The 24,409-nt window shown below is 49.7% G+C and overlaps 1 protein-coding gene across 2 annotated transcripts; it reads left to right on the top strand.

Moving 5' to 3' along the window:
• Positions 1 to 1,722: 1,722 nt before the first annotated feature.
• bag5 (BCL2 associated athanogene 5) lies at positions 1,723 to 23,236 on the top strand. Of its 2 annotated transcripts, none has more exons than XM_072457082.1 (7): positions 1,723 to 1,849; positions 12,579 to 12,888; positions 13,247 to 13,495; positions 14,547 to 14,714; positions 17,412 to 17,635; positions 19,038 to 19,293; positions 20,089 to 23,236. In XM_072457082.1, the coding sequence occupies exons 1-7, from the start codon at positions 1,827 to 1,829 to the stop codon at positions 20,371 to 20,373; spliced, it is 1,515 nt and encodes a 504-aa protein (XP_072313183.1). In that variant the 5' UTR covers positions 1,723 to 1,826; the 3' UTR covers positions 20,374 to 23,236. The 2 variants fall into 2 exon arrangements, with proteins under 2 accessions (XP_072313183.1, XP_072313182.1); XM_072457081.1 differs by lacking the exon at positions 1,723 to 1,849 and adding an exon at positions 3,448 to 3,575.
• Positions 23,237 to 24,409: the final 1,173 nt, after the last annotated feature.

The raw sequence follows: 24,409 nt of genomic DNA, 5'->3' as shown, positions 1-24,409 counted from the left end.
CTGTCCTTTTCCTCTGTATCTACCTGCATTGCAACAATGAAATTTCACCATGTGTGGACAATAAAGGATTATCTTATCATAATCATGTGCAATACTGACATAATCATTCATGCGCAATACTGTCTTATTCATGTGCAATACTGACATAATCATTCATGCGCAATACTGTCTTATTCATGTGCAACACTGACTTAATCATGTGCAATACTGACATAATCATGTGCAATACTGACATAATCATGTGCAACACTGACATAATCATGTGCAATACTGACATAATCATGTGCAACACTGACTTAATCATGTGCAACACTGACATAATCATGTGCAACACTGACATAATCATGTGCAATACTGACATAATCATGTGCAACACTGACTTAATCATGTGCAACACTGACATAATCATGTGCAATACTGACATAATCATGTGCAACACTGACTTAATCATGTGCAACACTGACTTAATCATGTGCAACACTGACTTAATCATGTGCAATACTCATACACAATAATGTCATATTCATGTGCATATAACTGCTGTAAATAAGAGTGTTTACTTTTGCCACTATAATTATTTTTGTTTTATGTATTTTATTTTGTATTTTTTTCTATTTATTCCTTATTAAGAATATGAGAGGTTCTGTCTATAGGAGTTTTGTTTATAAGAGTTTTTTTTAAAGCTTCTATAAGTTATCTGTCCTTTTACTTCTGTATCTACTTGAGTTGCAACACCAACATTTCCCCATTGTGTGACAAATAAAGGCTCATCTTATCCTATCATGAGGCCCATCGTGAGGTCCAAGAGGCCCATAATGAGGCATTTCAGGCACATAATGAGGTCCACCATAAGGTTTCTGAGGCCCACCATGAGGCGCACCATGAGGCGCACCATGAGGCGCACCATGAGGCGCACCATGAGGCGCACCATGAGGCGCACCATGAGGCGCACCATGAGGCGCACCATGAGACTATAAAGTCCATCTGTTCCACCAGCCCCATGAGGCTCATCTGCCTCACCAGGCCTCATCGGGTTCATCAGGTCTCCGGTATTGTTGTGTTACTTTTAATGGCGGCTGGAAGCCAACTGCAAAGGTGCATTTTTTCATTTTTTTTTATTCTTTAGACTTTATTCCTGTCTTCTTCTTCTTCTTCTTCTTCTTTTTCGGAGTTTTATGGCACTTGGTATCCACACGTTACATTACCGCCACCTCCACTTTCACCTCTTTACTTGACTCCAATCTCTTAGAGTTTCGGAACGTTGGTGATGTCACGGAACGTCGGTGCTTTGTGACATACATAGTTGTAATATTTCTTTGTCTGCCTCTCTCTCTCTCGCTGTCTCTCTCTCATTTTTCTTGTCTTACAGTAAAGAGTAAAACACACACTCTGAACTCGCACCGCTCCAGTAGGTGGCGGTAAATGCCCTCCTTCTGCTGCGCCGCCGCGCCCCCCTCAGCTGCGCCCCTGCTCCGTCTCTGTTGCCATGGGCCAAACGGGACGGGCCTACCGCCGCTGGCCGACCAAAACTAGCCCCGCGTCCCGGCCTTTTTACGACATCATCTCGAAAGAAAAGAGCGGCGCGTGATAGTCTCCGCCATTTCACACCCGTCACAGCCGTAGCGATTCATTTGTACACGTTTGAATCGTGACTTTCCGCCGTATTTACAGTGAAAAACGCACTTTTCCTCGGTATACACGCAGACGAACTCCGTGTTAGCTTTTCCCCCCATGTTAATCCCGCAAAGTACCAACTCGGCGGCAGCTAGGTGGGCTAATGTTGAGCTTTAAACGCAGCGTAAAGGCGCCGTTTGGAGAACGTCCCGATGGCTGTGCGCTGGTTATGCAGGTAAAACAACACTTTATTACAATATGTACTTAAATGTGTCGCTCGTGTCGGATTTAGTGCTTAAAAACGTGGAGTTGTGTCGCCGGGAACCAAGTCAGGTGACGCGGCGGTGCTCTTCGGGCAAACGCGCCGCCGACAAAACATACTTACCGATGTTTTTAAACGTTAAAACCCCGTCTTTTATGCGGGGTGGACGTGTGCGATTCACCCACCGGCTTTTTGTGGGTGAACGTGAGCCGGCGGTGCGCTGTAAACAGTCGTTTCCAGAACAAAAAAATGGGTGCGCCTCAGTATTTAGGTTGTGCTCTGGAACCGCCGGTGTTGTGTCCAGATGTGCACCCCTGTGAGAAACGGACCGCGCTTGCCTTGTTGTATAGCATTTAAGCTAGGTAATTAGTTTGGCCCGGTGTCCTAAATAAATACAGTCGTTTTTTTAGAGATGATTTGTCTGTGTGTGAAGATGGGATGCGTGTGACGAGGACAATATCAGAGCTGCTTATTTTCATTGATATTCCAGTGACATGTAGAGGTTAGAACGTGTCCTGCTAAGTGTCATTGTTCTTCTATGTTTGCACCGGAAGCTCATGGTTATTTGTGTCACTTTCTTTCACTGTAGGTCCCTTCTTCTGACGTGGGTCTGTGTTTTTGTTTTCGTCTTCATTTGGGAGTTAAATCTTATGTTATTATGTTATTTATGATTTACCGCGTCTTGAGCGGTCGAGCGAAAAACCTCATCCTCATCGTCCAGTTTAGTCTGGAAACGAGCCGAATCTTAGTGCTTTACGGAAATTGCAAAAGAAAAAGTACACGGGATGAATATTGAGCCGCAGAATATTGAGTTCCATCGTCGGACTGTGATTTGAACGTTCGATAAAGTGATTCAAGTGCGCGTGAAATGCTCGGAAACTGTGGCGTGAGATGCTTTGTTGTTATTTGTTTGTTTACTGAATTTCAGACTCGGGGTGGGCCGTAATTTAAAAGAAGACAAAGTGCAAAACAAAGCTACAAATAAGTCCATAAAATTAAATTAGCGCTTGTAGAGTCTCACAGCAGAAGTGTATTTGCGTGAGCTCATTTGGGGCTTGGTCATTTTCAGTCACTCCGGGCGCTGCAAGAAGATGTTACAATCGCATATTGTGTTTATTCATTTTTAAGCAGAGCCGTTCGTCAAATCGTATCATAAAAACTCCAGTTTGTCCTGAGAGGAGCTCTGTCAGAAACAAACTTTAACCTCAAACTCTTAAATGCCTAGTAACGTACAATGTATCCTAATATTTCACTTTTTTATGAATACTTTTGTTTTTAGCGGGAGATGATAATAAATAATGAACTGAAATAAGATTTGCCAACGCCACAAACGTCTTATAAACTTACTAAAACCTCTTTAAACTAAATAATTCTTCCCGTTTCCATTAAAAATACTCTTATTTCATCTTTGTTGTCGTGTCAAAGCTGCGCTGTCGCCGCTCCGCCTGAAGGGGGCGGCGCAGCGCAACGTCACGCGCACATTCCCCGCGCGAAGAAGCGGCGCAGCGCGTAGGGGAGGGGCGTCCCGAGCCCACCGCAGTCTCCCGTCCGTCACGCCGCGCTCCGTCTCCGCTCCGTCTCCCCGTGGCGCGTGCACCGGGATGCTTCCGCCGCCGCCGCCTTTGGCCTCGTCCCTTGTGATCGCGCGTCCGTAGCGTCCGTAGACCATGTGTGCGCATGTGTTCGGAGCCATCAAGGGGTGAGCGCGCGCTGATGTGTAACCTGCGCCTGCTTCTGTGCGCGCGCGATGCTGCGAAGGCGTGGTGCCGTGTGTGGGGGGCTCGTGTGTGGATGGTGCCGTGTTCGGGGGGCGCGTCGTATTTGAGGGGGCTCGTCGGTGGCTGGTGCCGTGTTTGGGGGGCGCATCTGTGGCTGGTGCCGTGTTTGGGGGGCTCATGTTTGGGGGGCTCCACGGTGGTGGCTGGTGCCGTGTTTGGGGGGCGCATCTGTGGCTGGTGCCGTGTTTGGGGGGTCCTGGTGCCGTGTTTGGGGGGTCCTGGTGCCGTGTTTTGGGGCGCATCTGTGGCTGGTGCCATGTTTGGGGGGCTCCACGGTGGTGGCTGGTGCCGTGTTTGGGGGGCTCATCGTGTTTGGGGGGCTCATCGTGTTTGGGGGGCTCTGGTGCTGTGATTGGGGGGCCCGTCGTGTTTGGGGGGGCCCGTCGTGTTTGGGGGGGCCCGTCGTGTTTGGGGGGCCCGTCGTGTTTGGGGGGCTCGTCGTGTTTGGGGGGCTCTGGTGCTGTGATTGGGGGGCCCGTCGTGTTTGGAGGGCTCATCGTGTTTGGGGGGCTCTGGTGCTGTGTTTGGGGGGCCCGTCGTGTGCTGTGCCGTGGGCTGTTAATCGACTAATTATGACAAGTCGACAACAAAAAAAGAAGAGTCGTAGTTGAATTTTGTTATTTGGGCTGTAAAACCTTTCAAATGCACCAACATATTATTGTTACTATTAAATGAAAAAGATTAAACATTTTCAGATTTTCATCATTCACTTCATAAGTATTGTACCTGGTTTAGCCCCTCCTCCTTCACACGTTCAGGAGGGCGTGGCTTTGAGGTCACCTGAGCAGGATTAACAGGTGATGACATAACGTCTGCTCTTGTTTTGGGACGATGCAGAAACAGCTGCAGGAAATACTTTTATGGACAGGTAAAAGTACTAACTATATAAATAATGTAATAGTATGCGAGTATGTGATATGTGTTATTTATAGCCTTGATCAAAGATGTTGTACTCGCAGTACTCTGGGGTCGTGTACATGTTTGTAGTACTCTGGGGTCGTGTACATGTTTGTAGTACTCTGGGGTCGTGTACATGTTTGTAGTACTCTGGGGTCGTGTACATGTTTGTAGTACTCTGGGGTCGTGTACATGTTTGTAGTACTCTGGGGTCGTGTACATGTTTGTTGTACTCTGGGGTCGTGTACATGTTTGTAGTACTCTGGGGTCGTGTACATGTTTGTAGTACTCTGGGGTCGTGTACATGTTTGTAGTACTCTGGGGTTGTGTACATGTTTGTTGTACTCTGGGGTCGTGTACATGTTTGCAGTACTCTGGGATCTTGTACATGTTTGTTGTACTCTGGGGTCGTGTACATTTTTGTTGTACTCTGGGGTCGTGTACATTTTTTGTTGTACTCTGGGGTCGTGTACATGTTTGTTGTACTCTGGGGTCGTGTACATGTTTGTAGTACTCTGGGGTCGTGTACATGTTTGTTGTACTCTGGGGTCGTGTACAGTTTTGTTGTACTCTGGGGTCGTGTACATTTTTTGTTGTACTCTGGGGTCGTGTACATGTTTGTTGTACTCTGGGGTCGTGTACATGTTTGTAGTACTCTGGGGTCGTGTACATGTTTGTAGTACTCTGGGGTCGTGTACATGTTTGTAGTACTCTGGGGTCGTGTACATGTTTGTTGTACTCTGGGGTCGTGTACATGTTTGTAGTACTCTGGGATCTTGTACATGTTTGTTGTACTCTGGGGTCGTGTACATTTTTTGTTGTACTCTGGGGTCGTGTACATTTTTGTTGTACTCTGGGGTCGTGTACATTTTTGTTGTACTCTGGGGTCGTGTACATTTTTGTTGTACTCTGGGGTCGTGTACATTTTTTGTTGTACTCTGGGGTCGTGTACATGTTTGTTGTACTCTGGGGTCGTGTACATGTTTGTAGTACTCTGGGGTCGTGTACATGTTTGTTGTACTCTGGGGTCGTGTACATGTTTGTAGTACTCTGGGGTCGTGTACATGTTTGTAGTACTCTGGGGTCGTGTACATGTTTGTTGTACTCTGGGGTCGTGTACATGTTTGTAGTACTCTGGGGTCGTGTACATGTTTGTAGTACTCTGGGGTCGTGTACATGTTTGTTGTACTCTGGGGTCGTGTACATGTTGTACTCTGGGGTCGTGTACATGTTTGTAGTACTCTGGGGTCGTGTACATGTTTGTTGTACTCTGGGGTTGTGTACATGTTTGTAGTACTCTGGGGTCGTGTACATTTTTGTTGTACTCTGGGGTCGTGTACATTTTTTGTTGTACTCTGGGGTCGTGTACATGTTTGTTGTACTCTGGGGTCGTGTACATGTTTGTAGTACTCTGGGGTCGTGTACATGTTTGTTGTACTCTGGGGTCGTGTACATGTTTGTAGTACTCTGGGGTCGTGTACATGTTTGTAGTACTCTGGGGTCGTGTACATGTTTGTTGTACTCTGGGGTCGTGTACATGTTTGTAGTACTCTGGGGTCGTGTACATTTTTGTTGTACTCTGGGGTCGTGTACATGTTTGTAGTACTCTGGGGTCGTGTACATGTTTGTAGTACTCTGGGGTCGTGTACATTTTTGTTGTACTCTGGGGTCGTGTACATGTTTGTAGTACTCTGGGGTCGTGTACATTTTTGTTGTACTCTGGGGTCGTGTACATGTTTGTTGTACTTCCTCGTTAACATCTTCTTCAGATTCGATTACACTTTGATGTAATCAAGTTTGGAAAGTGAAGCTCAGGAAACTCGCCCATAATTTCAGGAAATGTCACGGCAACAAACCCTGGCCCCGCCTCTAATCCTGCCTTAGCAACAGGCTCTGCGCGTACTCTGGGGATGTACTTACAGAATACCTGCCTTCAAGTGTAATGTGTAAAGTACTCTGTGACATATTCTGAACACGTGGAATACTTTCACTTTCAGTCGCACTATATTATTGTGTAAAAGGTGAAAAACATTTCTTTGTTTATCAGTAATTAAAAGTAAAGTTTCACATTTCACCTTCATATTGTTCAGTTTGAAGACTAAAGTACATGAACAAGTGTTTCCTTTGGTTTTGGGAAAGTAACTGTATTCTGAAAACCACAAACTGAAGTACAGTTACTCTAAAGAGAGTTCTGGATGTGTGTTTTTACCGTTACCATGACTACAGTATCTGCTCTGGCTGAACTTTGCACTATCAGGACAAATACAGAATAATAAGTGTGTAAGAGCTGGTTCTGTCTTTAGGACTTAATACATTTATGCTCTACTTTTTTACATGTTCATTATACATCGTTTAATAATGCTAAACTTTCTTGTTTTAGTCAATAGTTTTGTATCTAAGGCTGTAGCGATGAGCGGTCACGTAGTACTCAATATATAAGACAATACTAAATGGTTAGATGCAAAATAACACGCGTGAGAGCGGAGGTCACGACCTCTGAAGCTGTGACCCACACGTGTGTGAGCGGAGGTCACGACCTCTGAAGCTGTGACCCACACGTGTGTGAGCGGAGGTCACGACCTCAAGCTGTGACCCACACGTGTGTGAGCGGAGGTCACGACCTCTGAAGCTGTGACCCACACGTGTGTGAGCGGAGGTCACGACCTCTGAAGCTGTGACCCACACGTGTGTGAGCGGAGGTCACGACCTCTGAAGCTGTGACCCACACGTGTGTGAGCGGAGGTCACGACCTCTGAAGCTGTGACCCACACGTGTGTGAGCGGAGGTCACTACCTCTGAAGCTGTGACCCACACGTGTGTGAACGGAGGTCACGACCTCTGAAGCTGTGACCCACACGTGTGTGAGCGGAGGTCACGACCTCTGAAGCTGTGACCCACACGTGTGTGAGCGGAGGTCACGACCTCTGAAGCTGTGACCCACACGTGTTTAAGTAGAACCTACTTCACCAGGAAACTGGGTCAGAACATCTGCACCACTGCTGTGTTCTATCAGAGCTTTAGACCTGCTTTAGTCCCGCTTTAGTCCTGCTTTAGACCTGCTTTAGACCCGCTTTAGACCCGCTTTAGACCCGCTTTAGACCCGCTTTAGACCTGCTTTAGTCCCGCTTTAGTCCTGCTTTAGACCTGCTTTAGACCCGCTTTAGACCCGCTTTAGACCCGCTTTAGACCCGCTTTAGACCCGCTTTAGACCCGCTTTAGACCTGCTTTAGACCCGCTTTAGACCCGCTTTAGACCCGCTTTAGACCCGCTTTAGACCCGCTTTAGACCCGCTTTAGTCCTGTTTTAGTCCTGTTTTAGACCTGCTTTAGACCTGCTTTAGACCCGCTTTAGACCCGCTTTAGACCCGCTTTAGTCCTGTTTTAGACCTGCTTTAGACCCGCTTTAGACCCGCTTTAGTCCTGGTTTAGTCCTGCCTTAGACCTGCTTTAGACCCGCTTTAGACCCGCTTTAGACCCGCTTTAGACCCGCTTTAGTCCCGCTTTAGTCCCGCTTTAGACCCGCTTTATTCCCGCTTTAGACCCGCTTTAGTCCCGCTTTAGACCCGCTTTAGTCCCGCTTTAGTCCCGCGTTAGACCTGCTTTAGTCCCGCTTTAGACCCGCTTTAGACCCGCTTTAGTTCTGCTTTAGTCCTGGTTTAGTCCTTCCTTAGACCTGCTTTAGACCTGCTTTATTCCCGCTTTAGACCCGCTTTAGTCCCGCTTTAGACCCGCTTTAGTCCTGCGTTAGACCTGCTTTATTCCCGCTTTAGACCCGCTTTAGTCCCGCTTTAGACCCGCTTTAGTCCTGCGTTAGACCTGCTTTAGTCCCGCTTTAGACCCGCTTTAGTCCCGCTTTAGACCCGCTTTAGTCCCGCTTTAGACCCGCTTTAGTCCTGCGTTAGACCTGCTTTAGTCCCGCTTTAGACCCGCTTTAGTCCCGCTTTAGACCTGCTTTATTCCCGCTTTAGACCCGCTTTAGTCCCGCTTTAGACCCGCTTTAGTCCTGCGTTAGACCTGCTTTATTCCCGCTTTAGACCCGCTTTAGTCCCGCTTTAGACCCGCGTTAGACCTGCTTTAGTCCCGCTTTAGACCCGCTTTAGTCCCGCTTTAGACCCGCTTTAGTTCTGCTTTAGTCCTGGTTTAGTCCCCTCCTCTGGTAGTTCTCTGTAAAGCTTTCACAGATACTATGGCTGCATGAATCAGTGATGAGTGAAGTGCTGTCACAACAGATCACAAAAATACTCAGACTTACGTAACCTGAGTTCTGTGAAGCGAGCGGCGAAACGGTGGAGACGTTTCAGTCCTTTCACGCCGTCCTCCGCTTCCATCGTTTATTCATGTGTCCATCCAGGTCTGAGCACCAGCAGAACTGTCCCGGGCCCAAAGAAAGAACTATCCCGGGCCCACAGAACTGTCCCGGGCCCACAGAACTGTCCCGGGCCCAAAGAAAGAACTATCCCGGACTCACATAACTGTCCCGGGCCCACAGAACTGTCCCGGGCCCACAGAACTGTCCCGGGCCCACAGAACTGTCCCGGGCCCAAAGAAAGAACTATCCCGGACTCACATAACTGTCCCGGGCCCACAGAACTGTCCCGGGCCCACAGAACTGTCCCGGGCCCACAGAACTGTCCCGGGCCCAAAGAAAGAACTATCCCGGACTCACATAACTGTCCCGGGCCCACAGAACTGTCCCGGGCCCACAGAACTGTCCCGGGCCCACAGAACTAAATCTTGATATTGAATGAAAAGCACGTATTGGATGATCTCATTTGTCGTCTTGACTCGTGATGGTTAATGTCTCATTTCTTTGCGTCGCTGCTCGTAAACGCTCTGTGAGTTCCAGACGCTCTGTAGAATGACTCACCTGTCTGTCACCAGACTCTGCTGTTAGCCATCCACCGTCCTCACAAACCCCCCTATTGTCCCCCCTGCCCTTCACAAACCCCCCTATCATCCCCCTGCCCTTCACAAACCCCCCTATCATCCCCCTGCCCTTCACAAACCCCCCTATCATCCCCCTGCCCTTCACAAACCCCCCTATCATCCCCCTGCCCTTCACAAACTTGCCTGTCGCCCCCTCCACCCTTCACAAACCTGCCTGTCGCCCCCTCCACCCTTCACAAACCTGCCTGTCGCCCAGGCTTTTAGATAGGATTCAAAAACACCCCGTCCAAATAATTTTGTACGGGGGGCTTAAAAAATGTCGGCTCGCGCCGTGAAGGTTATGGAAAGCCAATATGCATCGCAGCGTTTTTTCCAACGCTTTTACAAAATAAAGCAGAGCTTTTAACACCATGCACCACATGGCGCTCTGGGGCGGGCGCAGAGGCGCCCGCACAGGGATCTAGATCGCCTCTCGTATCATATTGACTTTCCATACTCTCACGCCGCCTGCGCCTCTCGGCCCTGCAGTCGCCTGCGCCTAAAAATCTCTTTTGATCATATTTTGTCGCTAATTGTCTCAGTCGCGTTTTGGTCGCTTACAATTGTGTTTTTTGACGTTTCAGTCTCGTTTTTGTGGCTTTATTGTTCAGCGAGAAGTGATTCCATTCCTTGAGTTTCTCTCTGCGTTTCGCCGTTTTCGCCGAGTCTGCGTTCTCTCTGGTCCAATCGTCTGGCTGCACTGTGGAGCTCCTCCCCCTGAGGTGAGATCCACCTGAAGCCCAAGAGCCAGACCGCTTTGGGAGCCAGAACCTCTCTTTGGACTCAAACCCCCGCTGCGAGACACTTTTGGACCAGCAGCTCTTTTTAGTCATCATGTTTTCCTTTCTTTTGGAGGTTCTTGCCCATCGGCGTTTATCTCCTCGTTACTCATAACTCTGATAACCTCATCGTTTTGTCAGAGGTGGTTGGGCAACTTTTAAACGTGGAAGGAGCAGTATAAGAGTCTGCGTTCTGCCACTCGTGCCAGTCGTGCCGGTCGCTCCGTAGTGCGGTCGGAGCTCTTCTGTTTGGCGTTGTCGGCAGTATTTGCGCTATGTCGTCTCGTGGGCGTTTCGTTCGCCGGGAGGTGACGGAGGTTCAGTGAGTCGCGCCGCGTTTTATTATTAGATTTGCAATTTGTGCGGCGAAATCGAGATCAGGACCGCGACTGACGATTTATATTGTAGACGTCGATTCCTGTTGCGCAATGAGACTATTTTAAATACATTTATAGCAGATAAAGTTAGAGCCCCTGTGTAGTATAGTTTGCATTTCTTCATTATTACTTCCTCAAATACTTTGATGGAAATACAAACAAAGGCTGCAGTTCCTCTAAAGAGTTTAATGATCTAAACCTGTTCAGACTCGTCTGAAACGTGTTCTTGGATTAGTTTTGGCAGTTCAGATTTCTGTATTCTCTTAAAAGTTAATATTTTAGTGCAAGTTTATTAGAGCGAAACACATTTTTATTCATTTTTGTGACCGGGAAATGGTATTTTTTAATGAGAAAAGTGGTTTTATTTACGGTTTTGTTATTGGACGGATGTTGAATGTTGAGTCGGTCGTGTCTGTTGCTAACCCGTGTCTGTCGCTAACCTCTGTCTGTTGCTAGCCCGTGTCTGTCGCTAACCTCTGTCTGTTGCTAACCCGTGTCTGTCGCTAACCTGCGTCTGTCCTTAACCTGCGTCTGTCCTTAACCTGCGTCTGTCCTTAACCTGCGTCTGTCCTTAACCTGCGTCTGTCCTTAACCTGCGTCTGTCCTTAACCTGCGTCTGTCCTTAACCTGCGTCTGTCCTTAACCTGCGTCTGTCCTTAGCCTGCGTCTGTCCTTAACCTGCGTCTGATGCTAACTCGTGTCTGTCGCTAACCCGTGTCTGTACTTTAAATTTTTACTGTTTCTTTTAGACGTAATTCCTGTTTTGGGTCATAAAACGAGCCAATCACAACAGAACAAAAACAAACCAAGCGAAAGTGCACATATCATTTGGGTTAAATCCGATGTTCAGAAAAGCCCCGCCCACTTTTGCTTGGTTTGTTTTGGTTCTGTTGTGATGGACACAAATTTGGAACTTACTTTTGATGCGACTTTCGAGTACCGGTAAATGGGAATTTTATTTTAATTTAAACGACCCTAGATTTTGTGTCTTTGAGTGTTCAGAGCTCCTTATGGTCTTTTTATTTCCTCTCTGGCTGTGTTGTGCTTGTCGTTTTGTTTGGTCGTTTTGGCGCACAAAAATGTGGACAAAAATGCTGTCGTTTGTTCCAGAAAGTGTGCGTTTGTCGGGCTGGTGTTCTGGATGGTCTGGTCCTCTGATGTGACAGAATGAGGGTCTGTGCCTGAAGACTTGGCCCAGATCCCACGGGAGTTAAAGGGCCTTTTCTCTGCGTGAATGTGGCATCTTCTACGCCATAACTCTGGACGTAGCAGAATAATATCACATTTTATCGTGAGCTTTTGTGTAAGACTTTGTTGCACGGCTCAGCGACGTGTGTGTGTTACAAAATGAATAACGTGATAAAGACACAAGGGAAACATGTGCAGGTCATTTAGAGCTTTTACCTTCTTCTTTTGGCGTTTTATGGCGGTTTGTGTTACATTACCGTTATTCTTCTTCAGACTTTATTCTTTAGACTTTATTACCCCCTCTCACCCCCCAACCGCCACCTACTGTTTTTCTACATCTTAGACTTTAGACTTCATTCTTCACTCTTTAGACTTGACCCTTTAGACTTCACTCTTTGGACGTCATTTTTATTTAGCGTTTTGCTTCTCAAGCCGATGATTCAACATCTTTTGTCAAATCGATTGAACAGGTTTTTATTCTATAGTAACCCCCCGTGTGTCGCGTTACTCGCCCTTTCTCCCCCCGTGTGTCGCGTTACTCGCCCTTTCTCCCCCCGTGTGTCGCGTTACTCGCCCTTTCTCCCCCCGTGTGTCGCGTTACTCGCCCTTTCTCCCCCCGTGTGTCGCGTTACTCGCCCTTTCTCCCCCCCGTGTGTCGCGTTACTCGCCCTTTCTCCCCCCGTGTGTCGCGTTACTCGCCTTTTCTCCTCCCGTGTGTCGCGTTACTCACCCTTTCGCTCCCTTGTGTCCCTCCTCAGCCTGTTCGGGAAACCCTTTGATGGAGGGAAGAGGATGGACCCGGGCGCACCCCAGTCCCAGCCCCAGACGCAGTCCCCGCCCCCGGGCTTCACCGTGCCCGCCTTCGTGGTGCCCGGCTTCACCGTGCCGGGCTTCACCGTGCCCGGCTTCATCGTGCAGCACCACCCGGCCATGCTGCGGCTGGGCGAGGTGCACAGGGAGGCGGCGGCGCTCGGGCAGCAGGTCGGCGCCTTCAGCGGGCTCCAGAACGACCGCGAGTACAAGCGGCTGGAGCGGGAGCTGGCGCGGCTGCAGCTGGAGGTCGACCAGGTGAGGGCGCCGGCGAGCCGAGTGAGCCAGGACCCTGCTTTTTCTGACCTTTGCGTTAAAAAGACCCAAAAATACATGAGCAACAAGAATATATTTAGGTCAGAAATAACTGGATCTCAATGAAAATCTCTTTTCTGTTTACCATATTTTCTGGACTATAAGTTGCACCAGCCTAAAAATGCATAATAGAGAAGAAAAAAACATATATAGTTGCAAGTGTGAAAATAACAAATAATATAACATTTAAGTATAAGTATATCAGTATAAGTATAAGTCGCACCCCGGACAAAACTATGAAAAAATATGGTAGGTGTTTTTCGGGCAGTAATCCTAACCCTACATGTGTTTGTCGGGGCAGGTGGACACAGAAGGACGCCCGGACCTGCAGGCGGCCCGGAAGCGCGCCGCTCAGGAGGTGGAGGGCATGCTGCGGTACATGGAGGAGAACGCTAAGCACCCGTCCCGAGTGGCCATCGAGCAGCTGAGCACGGACGCCCGGAGTCTGGTGGAGGAGAAGATCGTAGCGCCGCAGCGGGCCGGGGGCGCGGCCGAAATCAACGACGAGCTGGTGGACGCGCTGCAGGGGCTGGTGCTCAAGCTCACGCAGGTAATGCAGTCGTACCAATGCTTCCTGAAACGCTCCGACCGACGACGAACTATTGTGATCTATGGACTTAAAAACTGTAGTCCTGTAGGTTCAGGGGGTTCTCGGGAGTTCGGTGGTCCCTCGAGAGCCAGACACAGTTCAGGGGGTGCTCGGGAGTTCGGTGGTCCCTCGAGAGCCAGACACAGTTCAGGGGGTGCTCGGGAGTTCGGTGGTCCCTCGAGAGCCAGACACAGTTCAGGGGGTGCTCGGGAGTTCGGTGGTCCCTCGAGAGCCAGACACAGTTCAGGGGGTGCTCGGGAGTTCGGTGGTCCCTCGAGAGCCAGACACAGTTCAGGGGGTGCTCGGGAGTTCGGTGGTCCCTCGAGAGCCAGACACAGTTCAGGGGGTGCTCGGGAGTTCGGTGGTCCCTCGAGAGCCAGACACAGTTCAGGGGGTGCTCGGGAGTTCGGTGGTCCCTCGAGAGCCAGACACAGTTCAGGGGGTGCTCGGGAGTTCGGTGGTCCCTCGAGAGCCAGACACAGTTCAGGGGGTGCTCGGGAGTTCGGTGGTCCCTCGAGAGCCAGACACAGTTCAGGGGGTGCTCGGGAGTTCGGTGGTCCCTCGAGAGCCAGACACAGTTCAGGGGGTGCTCGGGAGTTCGGTGGTCCCTCGAGAGCCAGACACAGTTCAGGGGGTGCTCGGGAGTTCGGTGGTCCCTCGAGAGCCAGAGACAGTTCAGGGGGTGCTCGGGAGTTCCGTGGTACCTCGAGAGCCAGACACAGTTCAGGGGGTGCTCGGGAGTTCGGTGGTCCCTCAAGAGCCAGACACAGTTCAGGGGGTGCTCGGGAGTTCGGTGGTACCTCGAGAGCCAGACACAGTTCAGGGGGTGCTCGGGAGTTCCGTGGTACCTCGAGAGCCAGACACAGTTGAGGGGGTGCTCGGGAGTTTGGTGGTCCCTCGAGAGCCAGACACAGTTCAGGGGGTGCTCGGGAGTTCGGTGGTACCTCGAGAGCCAGACACAGGGGACGGGACAAGAGACTTTGGGATGATACTGTGGTTTGTGAACGTCCAGGTGAAGACGGAGGGCCGGGTCCCGCTGAGGAAAGCCCGGTACCGCGCCCTGACCCGCCTCTGCGCCGTCCAGGAGGTGATCGAGGGCCGCACGCAGCAGACGCTCTCGCTGCCGCTGTCCGACGACACGCACGAGGCGGTCCACCGCATCAACGCCATCATGGTCAAGGTCAGACTTCACTCTCTAGACTTCGCTCTTTAAACTTCATTATTTTAGACCTCGCTCTTTGGACTTCGCTCTTTAGACTTCGCTCTTTAGACTTCGCTCTTTGGACTTCGCTCTTTGTGGACTTCGCTCTTTGGACTTCGCTCTTTGGACTTCGCTCTTTGGACTTCGCTCTTTTAGACTTCACTCTTTGGACCTCGCTCTTTGGACCTCGCTCTTTGGACCTCGCTCTTTGGACCTCGCTCTTTGGACTTCTCTCTTTGGACTTCTCTCTTTAGACTTCTCTCTTTAGACTTCGCTCTTTGGACTTCGCTCTTTGGACTTCGCTCTTTGGACTTCGCTCTTTAGACTTCGCTCTTTGGACTTCGCTCTTTGGACTTCGCTCTTTAGACTTCGCTCTTTAGACTTCGCTCTTTGGACTTCGCTCTTTAGACTTCGCTCTTTAGACTTCGCTCTTTAGACTTCGCTCTTTGGACTTCGCTCTTTGGACTTCGCTCTTTGGACTTCGCTCTTTAGACTTCGCTCTTTGGACTTCGCTCTTTGGACTTCGCTCTTTGTGGACTTCGCTCTTTGGACTTCGCTCTTTGGACTTCGCTCTTTGGACTTCGCTCTTTTGACTTCGCTCTTTGGACTTCGCTCTTTTAGACTTCGCTCTTTGGACCTCGCTCTTTGGACTTCGCTCTTTAGACTTCGCTCTTTGGACTTCGCTCTTTGGACTTCGCTCTTTGGACTTCGCTCTTTGGACTTCGCTCTTTGGACCTCGCTCTTTGGACCTCGCTCTTTGGACTTCTCTCTTTGGACTTCGCTCTTTAGACTTCGCTCTTTAGACTTCGCTCTTTAGACTTCGCTCTTTGGACTTCGCTCTTTGGACTTCGCTCTTTAGACTTCGCTCTTTAGACTTCGCTCTTTGGACTTCGCTCTTTGGACTTCGCTCTTTGGACTTCGCTCTTTGGACTTCGCTCTTTGGACTTCGCTCTTTGGACTTCGCTCTTTGGACTTCGCTCTTTGGACTTCGCTCTTTGGACTTCGCTCTTTGGACTTCGCTCTTTGGACTTCGCTCTTTGGACTTCGCTCTTTGGACTTCGCTCTTTGGACTTCGCTCTTTGGACTTCGCTCTTTAGACTTCGCTCTTTAGACTTCGCTCTTTGGACTTCGCTCTTTAGACTTCGCTCTTTAGACTTCGCTCTTTGGACTTCGCTCTTTGGACTTCGCTCTTTGGACTTCGCTCTTTAGACTTCGCTCTTTAGACTTCGCTCTTTGGACTTCGCTCTTTGTGGACTTCGCTCTTTGGACTTCGCTCTTTGGACTTCGCTCTTTTAGACTTCGCTCTTTTAGACTTCACTCTTTGGACCTCGCTCTTTGGACTTCGCTCTTTAGACTTCGCTCTTTAGACTTCGCTCTTTGGACTTCGCTCTTTTAGACTTCACTCTTTGGACCTCGCTCTTTGGACTTCGCTCTTTAGACTTCGCTCTTTGGACTTCGCTCTTTAGACTTCGCTCTTTGGACTTTGCTCTTTGGACGTCACGCACAGACGCACAGGTCAGAAGGCATTTGTGTCCGGAGGGTTCATTAGAGCTGAAAGACGAATCACAGTTTGAACGGTAAAATTATCCTCCACGGGCTCTTAATAGTGCACTTATGTTTACGTCGAGATGAATATGGAACGTTTGAATTCAACCACAAAAAGGCAGAAAAATTGTCCGTTGTGAGTGGTTGGAAGATTACGTTGCAAGTTTCTTTTATTTTTATTTTCTGTCAGAGCTCTTTGTCTTTAGACTTCATTCGTTAGACTCACTCTTTAGACTTCATTCTTAAGACTTCATTCTTTAGACTTCACTCTCTTTGCAGCCTCTTTTAATAGACTTCAGTTCAGGCCCGAGGGGGACGCACTAGGTCTGAGGAAGCAGCTTTTTCATGTCCTTGAGGCGACTGTAGGAGACGATCCTTCGCTCTACAATCACTCCATATCATTGTGAAGTAAAGTTAAATGTTGTCCACATACGTGTGGAAGATAATATGTGAGTGGAGTTGATTTGACCTAGAAGCAGCATGTAGATGGAGAGAACAGTATTGGTCCAAGGACGGATCCTTGGGGGACACCTGAAGTCAGAAAAGAAACGATATACAGTCGATTTTTTTCAAATAGTTTTTTTATATTATACATTTTTCTATTAATATCCAACCCTCTAATGGATACAACCGATTCACACATAAGCTAATAAAGAAGTGGTTGAAATACCGTATTTTCCTGAATATAAGTCGCACCAGCCAAAAAATGCATAAAACAGAAGGAAAAAACACGTATAAGTTGCATAAAATTCTCTTGAAAATAACAAATAATCGCTCCAAAGTATAAGTATATAAGTATAAATATAAATCGCACCCCGGCCAAAACTATGAAAAAAGTTGCGACTTATAATCCGGAAAATACGATAATGACTTGTACGGCTCATTATAGACACTAGCTAACTACAAAAGGGCTTCATTATGCTGTTTATTTATCGCACCTCATGTTTTTCAACAATTTTGTGCTTTAGAATCATTTTTTGGTGGGTATTATCCTTCTTTAGGGTTATTGTTGCATAAGATAGTGTCTGTATAATAGTTTATTTTGTATGTTATTGTGTTAGACCGATACAGAATCCTGCCCTCCGTCTAGAATTATGATCTCAAAGTCTTTCCTGTCTCTTCCTACTGTAGGTGAGTGTGGCGCGTGGCCAGCTGGTGGCGCTGTTGATGGGTCTAAGCGGGCGGGACAGCTGCGCGCACCTGTCACGGATCCTGACCGAGCTGCAGGTGGAGCTGGACGCGCTGGACGTCTCCGGGAACAGCGCGGTCCGAAACTACCGGAAGCAAGTGGTGGAGGAGATCAACGGCCTCCTGAAGCAGCTGGACCTGGAGGAGGAAGGAGACGACACGCGCAGGTCAGGAAACGAGACGGTCAGGGAGAGGCGCGCAGGTCAGGAAACGAGACGCGCAGGTCAGGGAGAGGCGCGCAGGTCAGGAAACGACACGCGCAGGTCAGGAAACGACACGCGCAGGTCAGGAAACGACACGCGCAGGTCAGGAAACGACACGCGCAGGTCAGGAAACGACACGCGCAGGTCAGGAAACGAGACGGTCAGGGAGAGGCGCGCAGGTCAGGAAACGAGACGCGCAGGTCAGGAAACGAGACGCGCAGGTCAGGAAACGACACGCGCAGGTCAGGAAACGACACGCGCAGGTCAGGAAACGACACGCGCAGGTCAGGAAACGACACGCGCCGGTCAGGAAACGACACGCGCCGGTCAGGGAGAGGCGTGCAGGTCGGGGAGAGGCGTGCAGGTCGGGGAGAGGCGTGCAGGTCGCGGAGAGGCGTGCAGGTCGGGGAGAGGCGTGCAGGTCGGGGAGAGGCGTGCAGGTCGGGGAGAGGCGTGCAGGTCGGGGAGAGGCGTGCAGGTCGGAGAGAGGCGTGCAGGTCGGGGAGAGGCGCGCAGGTCAGGAAACAACACGCGAGCAGGTCAGGAAACGAGACGGTCAGGGAGAGGCGCGCAGGTCAGGAAACGAGACGCGCAGGTCAGGAAACGAGAAGCGCAGGTCAGAGAGAGGCGCGCAGGTCAGGAAACAACACGCGAGCAGGTCAGGAAACGAGACGGTCAGGGAGAGGCGCGCAGGTCAGGAAACGAGACGCGCAGGTCAGGGAGAGGCGCGCAGGTCAGGAAACGACACGCGCAGGTCAGGAAACGACACGCGCAGGTCAGGAAACGACACGCGCAGGTCAGGAAACGACACGGTCAGGGAGAGGCGCGCAGGTCAGGAAACGAGACGCGCAGGTCAGGAAACGAGACGCGCCGGTCAGGAAACGAGACGCGCAGGTCAGGAAACGACACGCGCCGGTCAGGGAGAGGCGTGCAGGTCGGGGAGAGGCGTGCAGGTCGGGGAGAGGCGTGCAGGTCGCGGAGAGGCGTGCAGGTCGGGGAGAGGCGTGCAGGTCGGGGAGAGGCGTGCAGGTCGGGGAGAGGCGCGCAGGTCAGGAAACGAGACACGCAGGTCAGGAAACGAGAAGCGCAGGTCAGAGAGAGGCGCGCAGGTCAGGAAACAACACGCGAGCAGGTCAGGAAACTAGCGTGCCGATCAGGCAGACGCGCAGGTCAGGCCTTGCCCAGTGGGCAGGGCTTTCCAAGAGTAGGATGAATATCTGAGACTAGCTCTGCAGATTGAGAATGACTCTTGTGTGAAAGTCGAAACATGTTTTCCAGTTGATACAGAACCTTTCACAGATCGTGCTGTAAAACAAAGGTAAAACAAAGGTCACTTGTCTAAACGTGGCTGTTCTCTGGGCTTCAGATACGACTTGGGTCAGAACGACTCCATCCGTGAGATCGAGGGGGTCCGAGCGCACGTCTTTCACCTGCGCGAGGCCGTCCTGAGGAGCTGCTTCGTGGGCGACTTCAGCTTCAGACCCAAAGCCGAGCTGCAGAGCCTGGTGACCCGCCTGGACCAGGTGGACACGGCCCGGAACCCCTGCATCCGAGAGGCGCGCCGCCGAGCCGTGCTGGAGGTGCAGGCCATCATCACCTTCCTCGACCTGAGGGAGGCGCTGGTGAGTTGTGGACCAAAGTGAAGATAATTCTGCCAATTCAGAGTGGACAAGAGCCAAGCCTCTGTTTCCTCTCCAAGCACCAAATGATTCGCTTCACGCAGGGAATCGCTGCCCTCTGCTGGTCAGTGGGATGAAGTACAACTGGGATCTAGTTATCTTTTCAAATCCAACCATCATTTGTTTTTGTGTAGCACATTTTATAAACGAGATAGAGCTGCAATTAATGTCAATATAAACCAAGTATTCAGTGCAGAAAAGCATCTCAGTAACGGGGCAGTAACGGAGCAGTAACGGAGCAGTAACGGGGCAGTAACGGAGCAGTAACGGGGCAGTAACGGAGCAGTAACGAGGCAGTAACGGAGCAGTAACGAGGCAGTAACGAGGCAGTAACGGAGCAGTAACGGAGCAGTAACGAGGCAGTAACGAGGCAGTAACGGGGCAGTAACGGAGCAGTAACGAGGCAGTAACGGAGCAGTAACGGAGCAGTAACGGAGCAGTAACGAGGCAGTAACGGAGCAGTAACGAGGCAGTAACGAGGCAGTAACGGAGCAGTAACGAGGCAGTAACGGAGCAGTAACGGAGCAGTAACGGGGCAGTAACGGAGCAGTAACGGGGCAGTAACGGAGCAGTAACGAGGCAGTAACGAGGCAGTAACGAGGCAGTAACGGGGCAGTAACGGGGCAGTAACGGAGCAGTAACGAGGCAGTAACGAGGCAGTAACGAGGCAGTAACGAGGCAGTAACGGGGCAGTAACGGAGCAGTAACCCGAGTAATCCACATTTGTTGTCGTTGCAGACGTACCGACAGCCGTGCCCCGCCGAGCACCCGGCTTACCGCGCCGTCTGGACCGTCCTGGGGAACCTGTCCGAGCTCCAGGCGCAGGTCCTGAGCTTCGACGGCAGGCGCGCCGACAAGAGCTACCTGGTGCTGGAGGAGCTGCTGACCAAGCAGCTGCTGGCCCTGGACGCTGTGGACCCCCAGGGGCACGAGCCCACCAAGGTGTCCCGCAAGCAGGCCGTGAAGTTCGCCCAGAACATCCTCAGCTACCTGGACATGAAGACGGACGAGTGGGAGTACTGAGGGGGGGGGAGGAGGAGAACCTGAGAGACCATGTGTGAGGAGAACCTGAGAAACCATGTGTGAGGAGAACCTGTGTGAGGAGAACCTGAGAGACCATGTGTGAGGAGAACCTGAGAAACCATGTGTGAGGAGAACCTGTGTGAGGAGAACCTGAGAAACCATGTGTGAGGAGAACCTGTGTGAGGAGAACCTATGTGAGAAGAACCTGAGAGACCATGTGTGAGGAGAACCTGAGAACCTGTGTGAGGAGAACCTGAGAGACCATGTGTGAGGAGAACCTGAGAACCTGTGTGAGGAGAACCTGAGAGACCATGTGTGAGGAGAACCTGTGTGAGGAGAACCTGAGAGACCATGTGTGAGGAGAACCTATGTGAGAAGAACCTGAGAGACCATGTGTGAGGAGAACCTGAGAACCTGTGTGAGGAGAACCTGAGAGACCATGTGTGAGGAGAACCTGTGTGAGGAGAACCTGAGAGACCATGTGTGAGGAGAACCTATGTGAGAAGAACCTGAGAGACCGTGTGTGAGGAGAACCTGAGAGACCATGTGTGAGGAGAACCTGAGAGGCCATGTGTGAGGAGAACCTGAGAGACCATGTGTGAGGAGAACCTGAGAGGCCATGTGTGAGGAGAACCTGTGTGAGGAGAACCTGAGAGACCATGTGTGAGGAGAACCTGAGAGACCATGTGTGAGGAGAACCTGTGTGAGGAGAACCTGAGAGACCATGTGTGAGGAGAACCTGTGAGAAGAACCTGAGAGACCATGTGTGAGGAGAACCTGTGAGATAACGTGTGAGGAGAAGCTGAGCGAGAACCTGTGAGGAGAACCTGGAAGAGCACTTGTGAGGAGAACCTGAGCATGAGGAGAACCTGAGAGATGAATCCAGATATCACAAAAGGAGTATTCAATAAGTCGAGCTTAATAAACCAGACGGGCACCAAGATCATTTTTGATTTACAATCGTCTCTGTTCCTGTTGCTTCTTCTGTTTCTTCTTCTGTTGCTTCTTCTGTTTCTTCTTCTGTTGCTTATTCTGTTTCTTCTTCTGTTGCTTATTCTGTTTCGGTTTTTACAAAGTTTAAAGTCACAGAATCCTGACCGTTCGAAGGTTATGAATGTAACTACGGTTCTATGAATCCCAGATGTGCCTCTAGTGGTCAGTGCGGGTGAAGCGGATCGGGCGGTTACATTTTACGCTTTAATGGAAAAGTAGCATCGGCTTTGAGACACGGACTGGACCGGAACCTGGTCAGTACTGATTCCCCCGGACAAGATTCACACACATGTTGTTGTTGTTGTTGTTGTTGTTGTTGTTGTTGTGTCCGGTCTGAGCTTGTGCTGTTGAATACTCCTTCTGTGTCCGGCGTCCGTCATGGTCCAGAAAGACTCCTGTGGATTTAACTTCTCCCAAAACACTCACCGTCTCAAACGCTGGTTCATTCCACAGCCTGTAAATAGACTCCAACTCCCAGAATGCACTGCAGCAACCCGTTTCCTCATCCACTTTGGTTTTCCCGGAGGATTTTCTCCGTCGTCTCCGTCGTCTCCGTGTCCTGCTGCCAAAGCCTTTTCTCTCTCCGCACGATTTCAAGAAAAGCGAGAACACTTTGACCACGCCCCCAACTTCGCTTGGACTGAACCTGACGCCAGAATCCGGTCTTTTCTGAACCAGTTTCCGTGGTACAAACCCAGTGACGGTTGGTTTCAAAACTGGTCGTCATAGTTACAGAGCAGTTCAAACGAAGCACAATCTCCTCCACTAACACATGTGGGTCATTTATGTATTTAAAGTTTTGGGGTCTTATTTCGCCAAACGACGAGTAAATGAGTATTAGTGGAGGACAGTGTGATTAACTTCTGTCTGTGCAAATTTCAATTCAATCTCTGCATTTTTCTTTCCCCAAAATCGTATTTATAACGAGATAAGATCCATTTTGAAGCGTTTAAGTGATTAAATTTAACTCATGGATAAATGTGTCCACGATCTTTGCACGAACAGACGTTTGGAAACCTTTTTTTTCCCCTTTTCATCACGAGTTTGTGTCTCGTTCTCGTCTCGCGATCTCCACCAGCAACAGTTTGATTCAAAAAGCGTGGATTCAACTCAAAACCTCTTCAAACGCTCGTGTTTTGTGTCCGAAACGGCGACTTTTCCGCGATGGAAACGGCAAAGGTTTTGGTGAATTTCTGCTGCTACTTCACGTCTTTGTTTTCGCTCCCTCCGGAGGAAAAGTGTGTGAACTGCGCACGCGGATGGACTGGTTACGTTTTCGTGTTCAGTGTTCACCCGCTGCCCGCGACCCAGAGGTGTTTGTGCCTTTTTACTTTTGCCATGTTCGGCGCTCAAACCGTCCGTCGAGGCCGCGGCGTGAAGCGACGTCTGCGGAGCTCAAATGTGAAACACGCCTGGAAACGACATTTCATTTGGCTCGAAGCTAAAGTTGTAACATCAAACCTTTTGATTTACTCGTGTTTGTTCATTTCGAGTGTAAAACGGAGGTAAAAAGACGCCGGCAGTTCCACGTTTAGACCTGGAAACATGTGAAATGTACAAACGTAAGTGAGACGATATGTCAGATGTTATGACTGGTTTAGACCTGGTTTAGACCTGGTTTAGACCTGGTTTAGACCTGGTTTAGTCCTGGTTTAACTCTGGTTTAGTCCTGGTTTAGTCCTGGTTTAACCCTGGTTTAGTCCTGGTTTAGGCCTGGTTTAGACTTGGTTTAGCTCTGGTTTAGACCTGGTTTAGCTCTGGTTTAGACCTGGTTTAGCTCTGGTTTAGACCTAGTTTAGACCTGGTTTAGACCTGGTTTAGACCTGGTTTAGCTCTGGTTTAGACCTGGTTTAGCTCTGGTTTAGGCCTGGTTTAGACCTGGTTTAGACCTGGTTTAGCTCTGGTTTAGACCTGGTTTAGGCCTGGTTTAGTCCTGGTTTAGATCTGGTTTAGACCTGGTTTAGACCTGGTTTAGACCTGGTTTAGCTCTGGTTTAGCTCTGGTTTAGACCTGGTTTAGCTCTGGTTTAGACCTGGTTTAGCTCTGGTTTAGACCTGGTTTAGACCTGGTTTAGCTCTGGTTTAGACCTGGTTTAGCTCTGGTTTAGACCTGGTTTAGCTCTGGTTTAGACCTGGTTTAGGCCTGGTTTAGTCCTGGTTTAGACCTGGTTTAGCTCTGGTTTAGCTCTGGTTTAGACCTGGTTTAGCTCTGGTTTAGACCTGGTTTAGCTCTGGTTTAGGCCTGGTTTAGATCTGGTTTAGACCTGGTTTAGCTCTGGTTTAGACCTGGTTTAGACCTGGTTTAGCTCTGGTTTAGACCTGGTTTAGCTCTGGTTTAGACCTGGTTTAGACCTGGTTTAGCTCTGGTTTAGACCTGGTTTAGACCTGGTTTAGCTCTGGTTTAGACCTGGTTTAGCTCTGGTTTAGACCTGGTTTAGCTCTGGTTTAGACCTGGTTTAGACCTGGTTTAGCTCTGGTTTAGACCTGGTTTAGCTCTGGTTTAGGCCTGGTTTAGACCTGGTTTAGCTCTGGTTTAGGCCTGGTTTAGGCCTGGTTTAGACTTGGTTTAGACCTGGTTTAGCTCTGGTTTAGACCTAGTTTAGACCTGGTTTAGACCTGGTTTAGACCTGGTTTAGTCCTGGTTTAACTCTGGTTTAGTCCTGGTTTAACCCTGGTTTAGTCCTGGTTTAGGCCTGGTTTAGACTTGGTTTAGCTCTGGTTTAGACCTGGTTTAGCTCTGGTTTAGACCTGGTTTAGCTCTGGTTTAGACCTGGTTTAGCTCTGGTTTAGACCTGGTTTAGCTCTGGTTTAGACCTGGTTTAGCTCCGGTTTAGTCTGTCTGAACACGGCGCTGGGAAAAGATTTGGTTGAATTGTTTTGTCGCATGTTGAAAATCCGTTTTCGCTCTCGTCTTTAACTCTTTTTTTCGCTCGTCAAACGCTGCGTTCACAAGTTTATTAATGCACTAAATGTCACAAATGAAGCGTTTTTTGATCCAGTATCGAACATTCGGACGATAACGAAACATTCCCACGACCGCCGCG

The sequence above is a fragment of the Eucyclogobius newberryi genome, unplaced genomic scaffold (genome assembly GCF_026437365.1).
Source record: "Eucyclogobius newberryi isolate DKJ021-1_F unplaced genomic scaffold, fEucNew1.0.hap1 SCAF_21, whole genome shotgun sequence".
Classification (NCBI taxonomy): Eukaryota; Metazoa; Chordata; class Actinopteri; order Gobiiformes; family Gobiidae; genus Eucyclogobius; species Eucyclogobius newberryi.
This window is presented reverse-complemented; position numbering and strand designations above follow the sequence as displayed.

Excerpts from the sequence above, each read along its gene's own strand:
- bag5 (XM_072457081.1), top strand. The coding sequence starts at position 3,544 with ATGTGTGCGCATGTGTTCGGAGCCATCAAGGG. Across the intron at positions 12,889-13,246 it reads TGCAGCTGGAGGTCGACCAG|GTGGACACAGAAGGACGCCC; the intron begins GTGAGGGCGCCG and ends TTGTCGGGGCAG. Across the intron at positions 14,715-17,411 it reads TCAACGCCATCATGGTCAAG|GTGAGTGTGGCGCGTGGCCA; the intron begins GTCAGACTTCAC and ends TTCCTACTGTAG.